This window comes from Epinephelus moara, chromosome 21 (assembly GCF_006386435.1).
Source record: "Epinephelus moara isolate mb chromosome 21, YSFRI_EMoa_1.0, whole genome shotgun sequence".
NCBI classification, from domain to species: Eukaryota; Metazoa; Chordata; class Actinopteri; order Perciformes; family Serranidae; genus Epinephelus; species Epinephelus moara.
In genome coordinates this window covers 15,160,535-15,175,957 of record NC_065526.1, presented here as the reverse complement: position 1 = coordinate 15,175,957, position 15,423 = coordinate 15,160,535, and the positions used below count along the sequence as shown (strand labels likewise).

Below are 15,423 nucleotides of genomic sequence, written 5' to 3'. Positions count from 1 at the left end.
TTGTTTGGTGAATTTGCTATATAACAGCAGTTGCTGTTGTTGGTAGGCACTCTGTCAACTCCTGCCAGGAACTCTGGTTTCCCTCTAATCATCAATCTGTCAATAACAGCTCATTTAGAGAAAAGGAAAACTGAACTATAATCATTCCTCCAACTGTGCGTGACTGTTCCTGGCTCGGAGACACCCAGTAACCTGAAATAATTTACAAGATATGTGCATTAGCTTGTTGTGACACCATCTCCACGCATAAAGACTAATGTGTGGCATATCTACCTCATCTAATTGTGAGGGACAAAAGAAATATGTACTGCGTGTGTTACAGCATGAGCAGCTGTGGTTAAAGCATAATTTATTTTACTCCAAGATGTTTTCTCTGTGTTTCCTGCCCAGAGACAACAGATGTAAATTAGTTTATAGCTAAATCTGGTACAGTTGTCCCTGTAAAACAAACAAATATAAAGACAAAAAGGCCCCATGGGACAAGAAACACTAGCTGTCAGATTAATCTGATCGCTTTTACCAAACTAACAGTTTAGCCAGATTATTTAAAACACTTTATTTGGAGGTAAAACCGTAAGTGTGTCACCCCTGAACTGGGACTAATATCCATTATTGCACATGAAAACTGTGAGCAGAAAACTATCGGACAGTTTGTGTGATCATTTCAATGTCCGCCTTTATTTCCTCTTTTAAATACGATAAAATTAGCTAGCTTCAGGATTTGGTTTAAAGCTGCATTAATCAATATTTTTCACCAAGGATCAAATATGTGTAATAGGAAAGGGGGTGTTCACAAAGACAAACTCTCTAAGAATTATCACTCGACTGTGGTTCCCTCCAGCTCCACTGAACATTTTAGCATCTTTAAGCTCATTGTTTTGGTTTTAGGGGCCATAAGTTTACTGCTCTGCTTCACTCTCAATGCTCTCATCAGCTTTCAGACAGACAAAGCAACAAGCTGGTGAACACAGTGGAGCAGTTAGCTGCTAAAGAGTCAGATATTTCCTTCACCACGTGTGTGATGTAATCGGGTTCTTCTTGTCCTATTTTTATGACTTTAACTGAAATGTTGTTGTAGTAACGTAAAAAGTGTCACCAGACAAGAGGAGCTACATTTGAAGTACCGTACGCAAACATACAAGTCACTGAATCCTCCACAACAAGTTCCTGCAAATGTTTCACAATAAAAGCCTTTTTAGAAAATGAAGGGATTCTTTCAACTGAAGTTATAAGGGGCTTTAAATTTGAAACAGATACAAAAATACAGAGGTCAATAACAAATAACAGTCCATTTATAATGTAGTCTGTTTAAAATGAAGCTGGTAGCCTCTGCAGTTGTGGTAAGTAAAAGCCACTATTTCTTCAAATTTTCTTACTTTATGTCCGTCTCCATTATGAAGAAGTAACATTGTTTGCTAGCTTGATGCTAATGGCAGTGCTCACCGGGTTGCTAAAGTGCCTCTGCTGTTTCACGCCATAATTTTCCCTTGTTACTCTGTTGTGGTAACGTCCCTAGAGAACATATCAAAAACCCCTGTGGTGTTGTTGTCGTACACTTGTCCACGGTAGCAGATCGCTCTGTGTTTCTACTGGTCAAAGTGACGGCTGTGATGGGAGCGGTCGTGAACGACAAAGAGAAAATCAAACATGTTAGACTTTCTGTTGGAACGTTGTGAGGCGTCCCAGACGTGGTGTTCGTTGTTGTCTACTATGACACACTACACAAGGTGAAACAATGGATTATCGTGTACGACACTCTTTGTCGTTCACGATCCACACCGACAGTGTACGTAGCTGCGTCAGGATATATCAGGGTGATATTGTGTAGTGTGAACCAGGCATTAGCCTTTAGTTAGGACTTTTAGTTAGCTTTCAGTAAGACACTGTAGCAACTAGAATTCAGCCAAAGCAAACTCTAGCGTCGGAGGTCTAATCTCAGACTGTAGTGACTCCCCAAAAGCCGGAGTAGCAACTTATTTTTGCTAGTTAGACCAAGTGCTGCCGCTGCCAACCAGCCCCCTGTAACCGCCGACGGTGGGGTCTCAGGGGGGACAACCAAAAAACGACATCAGCAGTCAAGAGCTTCCAGGAACCAACCCAAGTGCAGGAATAAATGTCGTTATTGTACATTTCTGCAAACCAAAGATATGTAACATTTGTACATTATTATGTAGCGGATATGTTGACACTACACTTGTTTATATTTCAGCAACATTGTGGCTAATGATTGGTTTTGTTTAGGCACAAAGAACACTTGGTTAGGGTTAGGAAATGATAATGTTTTGCTTAAAATACACAGTTTTGGTGCCACAATTATGGCTGGAAATGTTTCCGATTGTCTCACTGAAAAAACAAAAAACAGTATGTAGGAGGATATGTTTTCGCCGGCGTTGGTCTGTTTGTCTGTTTTTCGTTTGTCTGTCTGTTTGTTTGTCTGCAAAATAACTCAAAAAGTTATGAATGGATTTTGATGAAATTTTCAGAAAACGTGGATAATGGGACATTGATTTTGTAAGATTAGTAAGATTTAAGATTTGAGTCGCCGTATTTTTTATTGAGTGCACATTCTTTGTTTGGTGTGATCATTTTGATTATAAGTTCGTGCAAGTTATAATAAGCTGATTCCTTCTCATAAATTTATTTAATTATTTTTTGGAACTCAGCAGATCTTTTGTTGGCATGTCAGACAAGTTAACCAGACACTGCCTCAGCCTCTAGGTGAGTTTGTTTCCTGTTGTCACTGCACAGTGTGTTTCAACAGTGTTGTGGTTAATGTGTGGTTATGTTGAGAGACAAACACCATTTGGTTGTGGTTTGGAAAAGATCATGTTTTGGCTTAAAATACCTGATTTTGGCTCTACAGTCGGCCCTGGAAATGATGCTGTTTGTTGGTCTTGAACAGTGGTCTGCAGCTTGGCAGCCATCTCACCTATGTGTCACACCATCCACCTCCCAATAAGTCAGCGCACACACATATAATCTGAGCTATGTCACTTCAGAAACACTGTGTACAAAATGTGCACATGTAATGTATCATGGCAGAAATGGACGATGCCAACATTTTCTTCTGGGCTGCAAGTACGGTAAGGACGCAGAATTTTCCACATCAGCTCTAACTTCCATGATGTACAGCAGCATCTACAAGATTAAGTGAGCAGGGTCACTGGAAAGTTTGGCTAATGTGCAGTTAGCACTAATTAGTCACATAGAAACCCACAATGCAGCAGACTTATAAGCACCTTGTGACCCAATCAGGTAGATTAGACTGGACGGCATCATCTGCAGCACTGGGCCCTGTTTTCCCATGAGTCCTGAGATAGAGAAGACAGCCTCCTGATGCGACACATCTGTGTCCTCACCGTCTCGCTCTTCCTGACTTTGTTTCTCGCTAAGGCCGTTTCCCAGTGTCCCTGACCCTAATAACCCAAATTCCTGCCTGATTAAGTTGGTTTTAAAAGGGAGCCACACAGAGAGCGGTTGGGTGAGCCTCACCTTAAATGGGAACACATTTTAGCCGCGTTGGAGCGATGATCAGAGGGTAGGATTTCACTTTCCGGTGTTTGTGAGGACGACTGCGCTTAAAAGGCCGCAAAGAGGACAGAGGGAAAGAAAGGACAGGGATGAGGAGGAAAAGATAGAAAACACACACACACGCACACAGAACCCCTCACCTCTCATACACAACCACTCACTGAAATCCCCTCTCCCACCCTCACGACCTTTTCTTGCTCCCATCTCATGTTGTTATTTCTCCAAATTAAGCCCACACTGAGTCGAGGGTAGCACTCAGAAACGTGGCCATCTGTGACACACACACACACACACACATTGGTCATTATTAGTGTGTCTTGTGGGCAAACCAGCGCTCTCCAAAGTGTTTCCGTGTCGCCCGCTCGCGCCCCAGACAGACTGGGTTTAATGACCTGGCCTGATAGTTCAAAGCAGCCCTCAGACGCTATGATTAATGAATCTGACCTGCTAATTTCAGAAGAATACAGCTTATTGTATTTAAAAAAAAAAAAAAAAAAAACCTGCTCTCACAGACACACACACTGCACTGGGCTAGTTAACATTCTTCTGTATTTTGAGGCAAAAAGTTGTTTTAAGGAGGGAGATTTTACGATAACGACAGGAGTTCACTTTACGTTTCATCAGCGGCTCCAAAAGTATTAACTGCCGCTTTGTTCTAAATAATTTAAGCCGTTTGAACTTGAAGAAGCCAAAAATGCTCCACAACAACAAAACAATTCAAGATCAGAGACAGGAATAATTCCCTCGGCGTCCTTGCACGAGATTGTCCACTATACGCCGCAAAAAGCAAGGACCCAGAAAGCATAAGAAGCATGGGAAGCATTTGTCTGAAGGAATACATCTAACAAATTGAAATTCCTTTTTGTCAGATCATGCCTCCTTCAATTTGCCCTGAAGGAATCACTGTGGTTGGCTGCATACTCTAAGCACTTCCAGATTGAAGCTGCCCTGTGGCACTTCGGGTTGCATAATCAATCTCTCTCACTGCACTCTCTCCATTAGCGCTGGGACAAAACAACCAGAGTAACGTTACACACTGAGGCTGAGACGCAGCTGAGGACTGCTGGGCTCCCCGTGCACACGTCCATCTTCTAATGATAGATTTCCACTAATCGAAGAGATCGTGCCTTCCTTCACCTGGTGAATATTTCACTGCATTTAATGTTTCTATAGAACGAGCAAAACGCTTGAATCTGTTGTTTGTAGATTTGAAACCTGTGACTGTGTTTGTGCAACTGAGCAATCCATGCATTTAGACTTTTGCATTACGATGCCCTCCAGCTGTTTGTGTCTTTATTGTTTTCTCGTGGCTGCTTTTTACAGAACAATTAAAGTTATATTACAAGATTTATGGCTTTAACTGATTTTTATTATGTCTGGTAACAACCTATAAAGTGCTGTGAGACTGACTGATCCTGAAAATATACAACACAACACATCATCAGATCAAGAAATCAAGATTTATAGTCAACTTGGTCATCAGGGGAAAAAATAAAGGCAACTTGATGAACTGAACAAAACTGAAAGTATCCTGTAATGTCTGCAGATTTTTAAGAAATATAATGAAGTTGACAACATATCATTAAGTGCTCTTAAAATCTCTTAATTGACAAACTGGATGAACGAGTCCAGATTCAAGCTGAGTTACAGTTTATGAAGAGTTCACCTACACTGCACATGCGCATTTTGTTCTCGCTTTATTTTTTTAAAGACTCGTGTAGAAAAAGCAGAGAGAGAGTTGATTACAACAAGTAAGGTGCTTTTGGTTTTGCTGAGCAGGGGCGTAGGTCTTGTTTCAACACTTGGGGGGGGCGGCAGAGGAGATATCTGCACACCAATACAACTGGGCTGGACGGCCACAAAAAAGGTTCAAAGGCAAAAAAATGGCAATTTATCTTGACCGTCCGCACACAAAATGAAGGGTGCTCAAACTGCAAAAAATAAAAAGTGAATAAAAACAGCAGCAAACGTTTCAGTCCTTGACTTTCATCAGTGCACTGGGGGGAATCATATCAAACTGGGGGTTTGGGGTCCTCTCCAAGGAAAATTTGAGCATCAAACACCTTGCTATTTTTTCCTTTTCTGCATCAGTTCATGTGAGAAATGTCTTTAACTTTGTCAAAATAAAAGTCCTCTACTAGATTTATGTTTTAATTGGAAGGGACAAATACGCGTGTTCTAAATATTGAGGGGAACATGTCCCCTGAGTCCCCCCCCCCCCCCCCCCCCCCGCCAAAATCTATGTCCATATTGCAAAGTCAACAATATTCGTAAAGTTTGAGTAAAGCAGAAATTGTATTCAAGACATAGGTGAAGTTTTCTTGTGCTAGCTGCCTAACAATGAATACTAAGTGTATTTAGAAGGCAGGCAAATTTAGAAACAAAACTAAGTTACAGTAATTTATCAATGTCTTTTTAACTACATCTAATTTAATACAAATATACAGTATTGTAGGTATAGTATAGTATAGTATAGTATATTTACGTTTAGTTTTGGGATGCATGATATTGGATTTTCTGCCGATATCCAATATGCCGACAAATAACGTATTTGGTTGATAACTGAAACCGATATCAATATATCCACTTTTTTCCCATCTAATTTTAGTGATCATCATGTCTCTCCTGTAGTGGAATTAACATCTTATTATACATGCATACTCTTATTGAGATGACCCACCAGCAGATGGAGACATGAAATACAATGCTTTTCAATATATGTAATATTCATTCATTGTGCAAAATAAGAAAAAGCATGTTGGCTGACTCTGATAGTGCATTTAAAGCCACTATCTGCTGAGCCTGATGACGTGCCAGTGCCATTGTGCATCCTTAGTTTAGCTGCTCAGACGTCACTAAATAAAATTTAAAAGTAACAGTTGGTAAGTGGGGAGTGAACGTTAAGGGGGTACTTTTATATTTGGGGAGTGCTTGTTTTTTTCCTGAATATAGTTAAAATGTTTCTTTTGATTTAGTTACAAATTGTCCATAAAACAGAAATGCTAATTATGGGTGAAGTTGTTGTGTTCTTAGCCAAACTAAAGCCAGGGCATGGGGACAAACTTAAGAAATATCTAATCTTGAAAATTTGCCTTCTCAAAGACCTCCTTTACAGCTTGCACTACAATAGGTTTTGGTTGAGCGGACTGCAATCGGAGTGTTTGACTACATGAAAGTGCAGGTGTAAATGCACCCAAAAGGCACAGAGGAAACTTGATCCAGTCGGCCAGACCACCTCTGGTGTTCGTCAGGGATGCATTGTGACCATAGAGAACGCAACTGCATTTTCAGTCCACATATAAGAACCACGGGGGCGGAAATACATAATCACACGTGACTGTTTCAAATCAGTGAGGTAGCACCCAGCCAGTAAGCGAGCTACACTGCTAGCAAGAAAGCTGATAGAAGAATAGAGTCAAGACAAGACTAAGTGTCTGCTTACAATTTGGTCAAATGACAAATGCATATAAGCAACCGAGCCATTTATGGAGCAATGGCACAGCAAATGGTGGAAAATGGCTACAGTCATTTGGTTGTTTGAGCTATGCAGAGCAATCAGATCTCAGTGTGGGCGCTGAAGACACATTAACACCAGGTGTAAATAAATGCATTTTAATTCAAGGTGTAAAGGCGGTCAAGATTAAGAAATCGAGGCGTTAAAGTGAAAGTGGTTAAAGGAAGACAAAGTGAGCAGATAGAGACTGTTTGGTTCCTCTTTATCTCTCTTTAGATGATTTACTGAGCTCTGTAACTAACGTAATTTGTTGTTCCTTTCTACATTTTTTCCCATTTCGTCCCCCCTTGGTTGCAGGGTGAGGTATATTATGTTTTTCTTGGCAAATTTGATGGGAGAGATGCAATCTGTAGGAGTTGCATTCACTAAAAATGTGAGATTTTATCCTCAATATGTCTCAGAGCCTTTAATGAAATATATAAAAGTAATATTTGAAGTATCAGGCTCTGAAACTGAGAGCTTAGTGAGTAATATAGAGCCCTGGACGAGGAAGACAAACAGCATGTTTACAGCCACAGTGGCTCCGAACATATTTATGAGGATGCTTCTATATTAAAGAGTGGTACTAACGATAACTTACTTTGTCGTTTTAAGTGTTCGACTGGCTCTTCGTGAGTCTGACTGGTACCACAGAAACAGCTCGAGAGCAAGAAAGAGTTAAACCCATAACACCAACAAACGGCACGCTAGCTCTCATAAAGCCGCATGCCAGTTAAAACAAACCAGACCACACATCAGGAGGCTGCTGGTAAAGAGAACTCGACCGGCCCCGCTGTACCTGACCCACGGCGGGGCCGCTGACCCCGTGACCTTTGACCGGAGGAAGTGAAAGCTGTGGCGGTGTGACGGGGGAGTGCGAGATGCCTGAAGCTGAGGCGACGCTCTCATGTTCAGCCTGAGAACAAACTGCCAACTTTTGAGCGACATGAGTAAAGAAAAACAAGGTTGTTTCACAACATGTTTTCGCACATTTTGTAGGCGTATAGAGGAGGGCGCCTGCTGGGGATGTGTGACATGTCTCAGGTGATGCCAAAGCTCTCACACAGATTCAACTACACTACAGCCAGAGGCGATCCTGGACTGTGGGAGGCCCCAGGCAAAGAAGCCCATGGAGGCCCCCTGCCTTTTGCTTTGACATTAAATCCTCTGCCATCGTTTTGTCGATCAACTCTCTTTAGTCTTGTCACGTGATAAGTGAAATCTGACTCCTGCTACTCTGTGCTGCACAAGAGACTTTCAGTTTATAATTGGAGCAACTGTTGTCCGACTAAGTATTGATAGAAAAAGCAAAATGGTGGTGGAGGCGGTGGGCATGTAATGTAATCAGTGTACTGCTGTGGCAAGCCTAATTCATCATTGTCCTCGGAAAATGTACCAACGCCATGCCATCAGGAGCCCCAAACATTTGCCTAACGACGAAACCCCTGACAACAGCTTTGAGATGCGAAGAGGAGACGAGAGAAAAAGAGAAAAAGCAAGACTCAGCCCTGAACATCAGAGGCCTCCCGTCCTCCAACTGAGCCTCGTCTGCGTGCATGAGTGACATTGTATGTACATGACTCAGTGAGTCAGTAGGCCATTGAGTCAGAGAGTAAGTATGAAAGTTCACTGACGCATCGGGCAGCTTCTTAAACATCTTTGAGAGGACAAATTGCACATTATTGGACGGAAAGTACCGCAAACTGAAGCTGTGAGAGTGCTGAAGATGAAAAAAAAATCCACAGTTGAGATTGTGTTCATGTTCACGAGGCTGAAGCAATCATGTGAAACTGAAAAGAAATGTGCTTGACTTCCAGCACGTCAAAACACCTGAAGCTTAAAAGGCTCGCTCTGCCACTGATCCCCTCAGATTGAGGGACTGGAGAGGAGGGAAATGGATGCAGCTGTGTGTGTGTGTGTGTGTGTGTGTGTGTGTGTGTGTGTGTGTGTGTGTGTGTGTGTGAGACAGACCAGTGCTTTGATATTTAGATTTGCAGCCCACCACAGAAGAGGGTCACACTGGAAGACTTCCTGACTGCCACTGTTTCCTCCTCATCCATAAGAACACACACACACACACACACTCACACACATATACACACACACACACACACACACACACACACACACTTTAACTTCACAGCCACTTTGATTTATATTTTTCCACAATTCAGAGTCACCTCCTGGCACCTTGTAAACACGTCAGACCATAAATCATAAAACTTCACTTACATAAAAACGCAGAGAACAAAACACCTCCATCATCCTCCTCCCAGACTGCACTTCACAAGCGCTCCCAAAAAACACTTAATTACAAGTCTAAAACAGTGAATCCAGAGTGACCCTCAGAGTCAGAGGAGCCTAAAACAGCTGGCAGGTGCGTGCAGGCAGCTCAGCGAAAAGCCGCTTATGTGAAAAGAAATCAAACATCAAACAGTGTTGTCACAGCAAACACGAGGACAAGGGCGCAGGTCTGCTTTGACAACATCCAACAATATTCTTCTAAATGGCATTGTCTTAAATCCCCACATAGACTTTAAAGAATCTGAATGGCGCCTTACCAGCTGCCCTGTGCGCATTCTGCTCCAAGTGCGCACCGGAGAGGAGAGGAGAGCCGCGGCTTCTTCCACGCAGGGCGCAGCTCATGTTTTCGGCTATCCATACAGTGCGATGCGTCATGTTTTACACCTTACTGTCACGGGTTGTGAGTGCTCGGAGCAGGCTGCGTCCACTGAGGCTGAAGCAAACATGAAGAATCCATCTAAAGCGGTTCTGCTTCAACGCGAGAGGCGCCTCCTCCCTCGTTTTTTTTTACGCGGGTCAAAATCCCTTTTTCTCTGGCCGGGTCTCCTGTCACGGCTTCTTGGAGAGTCTCAGCACCCTGGAGAGGAGACAGAGAGGGTGGATGGTAATTATAGAGTGTTAACCTGCGGGATAAAGTCGTTTTATCTATATTATATCAAGTTTTAGAGTGAGTCTGAAGTTTGTGTGACATATCCCAACTGGATGAGGTAGTTTCGCACTTTTTAGGACACATTTTTCAACAAATTCAGATGCGTCTTTGTGGAAAAATCCTGACACATAAATGGAAATAAGTGAAGTTATCTCACGCGTGTTTTCAGTTTTTAAAGAAATGTGTATTTTAAGAAAGAATACGAGACCAAATGACTTGTTAAGATTGACATTTTGCAGACGGGAGCCTATCCAGGTCAGGGAAAATAAACTTTACAGCTGACTGGAGCACGCAGGGCACAGCCTATATAAAACCTAATGAGGTAGAAGTTTGTTTGCGGTGACATAAACACTCCAACACGGCGACGGAGAGAGAAGGACGCAAAGTCAAAACAGTCAGAAGTGTAAAAAATGTTCGTCCTCAATCTGCTACTCGTGCTGTCTCCGCGCTGACTCACGTCCAACCATCGTTTAATGAAATGAAGCCAGTTTTTCAGGCACGGCTCCCCTTCTCCTTACCTGTTCAGTCTTGCCTCCAAATAGATCGCATGCTTAATGAGTAAGTAAGTAAATAACACCGCGGGAGAAATTCTCACAACATGTTCTGCGCCACTTTAGAGTGAAGTCAAGGTCGATAAAAGGTCCAAGGAGAGACTGCGCGGTCCCTTCATTTAGGACGAAATCACAGGAAAGTCTTGTTTCCTTCTTCTGTTACGTGTCACCTGGTCTTAAGCGGGTTTGAATGTAAAGTTCAACCTGAAAAATCGCAGCTCTGTCGCTCAAAATGTATTTCTTAACCATGAAAAGTCCATGCGTCACGTCTTTACGCAGCTACAGCCCGCGTCTCCAAGCAAGCGCTTCTCTGTTTTTCTCCTGTTTTAAACTCTCTTACTTTGGACTCAGGTATCCAGTTATCATGGACTGTGCCGCTCCGGTGTCTTCTCAGGAGTCTACTACACAGCTACTACACAATGTCTACAATGCCCCGCAGGACTGGAGGCTATGCGTAAAAACAGCGCGCCGCTCCGCCTGTCAGAGGCTCTGTGAAACCGGAGCGCGGTGGCCGCTCCACAAAGTGCTGTGATTTTTCTTCCCCATCCACATAGCTCGGATGTCTTTTTGTTCCTGCGCTGGGAGGAGGGAGGGAGGGGAGTGATTGTCACACAGGACGGTCATGGAGCGTTTTCTGGTGAAGTGTTCCAAGTGGAAGAATCCTTCCCTTCAGTGTTTACACTCCCGGATTCATAAATGTCGAGCGTTTCACTATATTCCACACACAGACAGTGCAGGTATGGACGGATTATGAGACAATGGGCCCCTGGGCACAGACATGTAAGAGGCCCCCCACCCTTCCTACACAGGAGCAGGACACCCAGACTGAAATAGATACAAAACCACTACAAAAGAAGCAGCTGTGTCTCTTTGTGGCCAATTTGTATCTCTTTGCAATTGTTTTGTGTCTCTGTGTCATCGTTTATTCTGCCTGTGTGGTTATTTTGAGACAAGTCGCAGTCGTTTGGCATCTGTTTGTGGTCATTTATTGTCTCTTGGTTGTCGTGTGTTGCTTTAGTGATCGACTTTCCAACAAAAGTTTAGTTTAGTTTTTCTCAGTTGCTGTGGTAAAAAGTGAAACTCTCAAAACTACTTGTTCAACCTCCACATCACAAGGGCATACCGTTAAGTTTCATTTCCACCCAGTCTCACTCAAAAGCCGTCGAAATCTGGCGCTTAGGCAATGACTTGTGGCGTCAGACACCTACGGAAAAAAGCCGTCCTACCTCAGCATGATACGTGGCTGGCTGCCGTTATAGTTTAACTAGCGCCCAGTGGCATCAGAGAGAAACACGGTGGAACAAGGACGAAAGTTAAGGCGGCAAAAGTCTTAGTGGGGCAGGTGGGAGTGGTGGTGGATGCATGTAAGACAATGCATGTAACAGGCAGAACTTGACACGGTGTCCCAGAACAACAACCACCACCAACCATGTTTACACTCCTAATTTTGTAGTTTTTTCTTTGTGCAATGCAGTGCTGTGAAATGATCTCGTCTTTTTCTTTTCTGTATCACAATGACATGGTCTGTCGACAAGTTACAGAACAAACAGTAAAAGCGTAAATGTGAATCTTGTCTAATCTCTTGCAATCAATCTCCAACATACAATAATGTTTAACTTCATACTGTTGTACTTGATATTTCCCATTTCCCATGACATCAAAACATGGCTAAACATTTTGACTGTCTTGTTGTCTTGTGGTTCAAGGATTTGTCATTCAGATGGCACTGACATGTTGTGGATTTACATATTTACTTTGAGAGATAAACTAAGGATTTTGAATGAGTTACAGGCTGAAAAATGAAGCCAACGCGGAATTGGCAAAAACTGCAGTTCCTCCAATGGCCACTTGAGGCTGTCTCGAAGAGTGAGTCAATCCCCACAGACCTCCATGTTGAAATGCCAGGGAATGTATTTTTAAATAACTCACCCGTTTACATTTTATTAAGACTTAAAGTTACACATATTTAATGGCAGGGACGCTTTAGGTGACGGGCTGTCTGTGAGCCGTCACCACAGTCTACATGTCAGATTTACCGCTCACTCCTCCACAGCTCCACCCTCTCGTCCAAATGGTCACTTCTGGCTCCAAAAACCAAGATGGTGACAGCTGAAATGCCAAACTGAAGGCTTCAAAACGAGAGTCCACAAACAAACGGGTGACAGCCCAGTAGCTACGTCCATTATTTTATACAGCCTATAGTTTTTGCAGGTCATCCATTGTGGGGTGCTGTTTGTACGAACTGTTTTGAGAAATGCACTGTTTTGCAAATGTTAAGGATGATTCAAGGAATGTAACAAAGCGACTGAGAACGAGCGCTCCTGTGCAATATCTGCAGCCATGTACGTGCATGCATCAACGAGCACACAGCCTCAAAAAACAGCTGACAATAGTCATGGTGATGCCTCCCTGCAACAACCGGTCAATGAGTGATGAAAGGGGACGTGGCAATCCATTTAGAAGTGATGTGCTTTTTTGTTTTAGGCCACTACAACTGCACCCTTGTTGGCATGAACAGAAACACACACACACATTTGACCTCCATGCCAAATTTCAGCCTTGCAAAAATATGGCCGCCAAAGGGTGGTGACATTTTTGTGGATCCACCGACCAAGTGACCAACAGAGCGGCTGGCTGCAGCTAAAAGCTGTAACAGAAGCTTTGGCCCAGGGGCCCACTGACCCCTTGTGCACATGCATGATTGATTGCACGCACCTGTAGGCCACACACACACACACACACACACACACATGCATGCATGTGTGCCACCCTGCTTCATGTTTGTCCAGTAAGACCTGCCCTGACCTCTCCACCAGACTGTGTCACCAGTTGTCAGGTCTGAACGATGGGCAGGAGACTCCTCTGATGCCCCCTGCTCGCTGCATCACAAACCACACACTTTTTACCGGCACAGCTCCCGGCCACTCTCCACCTTGCAGGTTTGTCCCGTTCTCTCCTGCCACCCCGCTCCACCCACCCTTCGGCGCACGGAAAGGCCCTCCAGCTGAGGCACTCCCTGCAGGGCAAACACTGAGGCCTGCTGAGCACAAAGGCTGGGTAAACAGCTCCTTAGCTTTCCTCTCCGGGCCCACTCTCCGCGCAGAGGCAGAGACAAATGCAGGGAGGATCCCTGGTCTCTGCCACGGCACTATTAATAGTAGCAACCAACAAGGCAACAATGCACACAGCTGAGGTGCATGACATGCAGGAATGTACCGTCAGATAATAAGGATGAGCCCAATAACAACAGGAGGGAACAGAAACCGGCCAGGCTCATAAAAATCTAATATTTGTAAGATTCAAGATGAGTGAAACATGTAAAACTTTCATTACCTTGAACAAACCTTTTTTTTACTCCTTAAACACACATTACCACACACATCAAAGTGACCACGCTGCCAAAATATGCCAGTCCTCCTCTTCAAAAGATCAGATAATAACCTCCAGAGTGAAAAATGTCCTCAATAAAATGAATCACTGTGTAAACTGTAAGTCAGCAGAGTTTCAGCAGACAGCACCGCACTGCAACCGGGTCACAAATTTAAGAAGTGTGTGTGCTATTCAGAAGTGTGTCTACATCATCCATCACGGTGAGCAGTGGCGATGAACTTGTTCGGTATTGTGAGAGGGATTTGCAGCGTGACACTGTTTGTACACCCACAGTTAAACCCCGTGCAAGCACAACACACACACATCTTCAGCACAACACACACACATCTTCAGCACACACACACACACACACACACACAGGTTCAGCTGCAGGAACATGATGGCGGTGCTGGAATTTTTCATTTCCTTGTAAGAATATAAAACTGAATTTATGAGAACATTTTTCAACAAGATTTTCTGATTTTTATCATTTGTTTGTATCTGGCGAAAGTCAGTTCTCTCCTGGATGTACACAGCTGTTTCCATGGATACGGGGTGCTGGTTTGGGCCTCTGGAGCTGCTGTGTCCATCCAAGTTCAGGACTGGATCGGGGAGAGGGTGGGTGGTTTGGATTTTGGGTGGTGATGCTGAAGGGAGAAGGAGAGTGACTGCTCCAGATGTGACGGACAGTTCGAGGGTATTCTAAATTCCCTCCAAGGTTTCTCCGGTTTCTCCTGGAGGCACAGGTCACAGGTCCTTCCTCTCCGTCTCTTCTGCGCTTTCCCATCCAAAAGGTGCCTCTCTTTTCTTGGCCCTGTTCCAGCTTTGAAAGTTTGTTTTCACTTTGCAAGTGGGAACTCCCCTCGTCCAGCACACTGTCCAAAGCCCTCAGGCAAAATCTGTAAAACACAGCCAAATCTGTGGGACAAAGTCGCACTGTAGCTGCAAGAGCAAAACAGCGAGCTCCATAACGTGTTTCCACATTAGCCCCAACGAGTGAATGAAGCGCAGATAAATCTGCAGTGATTTACATTTCATCAGAGCATTTCAAAGCCGCGTTCCTGCAGGCGTCCCCCGGATTTGTTGTCCCACTGTTCAAACAAACAAATCATAAAGCAAAGTGTCGGCACGCAGCTTGATTAGAGGCGTTATTATGTGGATAGATGGAGGGTGAGCAGAGTACACAACAGAGAGCTACAACACTGTTGAAACTTCAGTGTGTCACTCTGGCTTCAGTCTTATCTCAAGGAAATACAGCTGAATGATAAGGTGAATAATCAAAAATCAATTAGAGTCAATTCTGACAGTCAGTGAATCATTTAAGTGTGTATTACGCAATAAGACTAAGTGTCGACAGTCATCGTGGCTCCGTGAGGCTGATCTGAGTCACAGGAGTGCCTCAGGCTAAATGCTAACATCAGCATGCCAACATACTCACAAAAGAGTGCCGCAGGAATGAAGCACTCTGTGCTACTGTTGTGCTACTGTTATGGTACTATAGTGTTTACTGTTTTTACTATATCAGT

At 43.7% G+C, this 15,423-nt stretch overlaps 1 protein-coding gene across 2 annotated transcripts in view; it reads right to left on the bottom strand.

The window, feature by feature from the left end:
• Nucleotides 1-11,641, bottom strand: part of LOC126408918 (artemin) — a 33,659-nt gene extending 22,018 nt beyond the window's left edge. Inside the window, exons 1-2 of one of the 2 annotated variants that reach the window (XM_050074712.1) lie at nucleotides 10,869-11,641; nucleotides 9,586-9,905 (exon numbers count right to left, since the gene is read on the bottom strand). In XM_050074712.1, coding sequence (XP_049930669.1) covers nucleotides 9,586-9,703 — 118 coding nt within the window. In that variant the 5' untranslated portion in view covers nucleotides 9,704-9,905; nucleotides 10,869-11,641. The other variant, XM_050074713.1, reaches the window with a different exon arrangement.
• Between the last annotated feature and the right edge of the window lie 3,782 nt (nucleotides 11,642-15,423).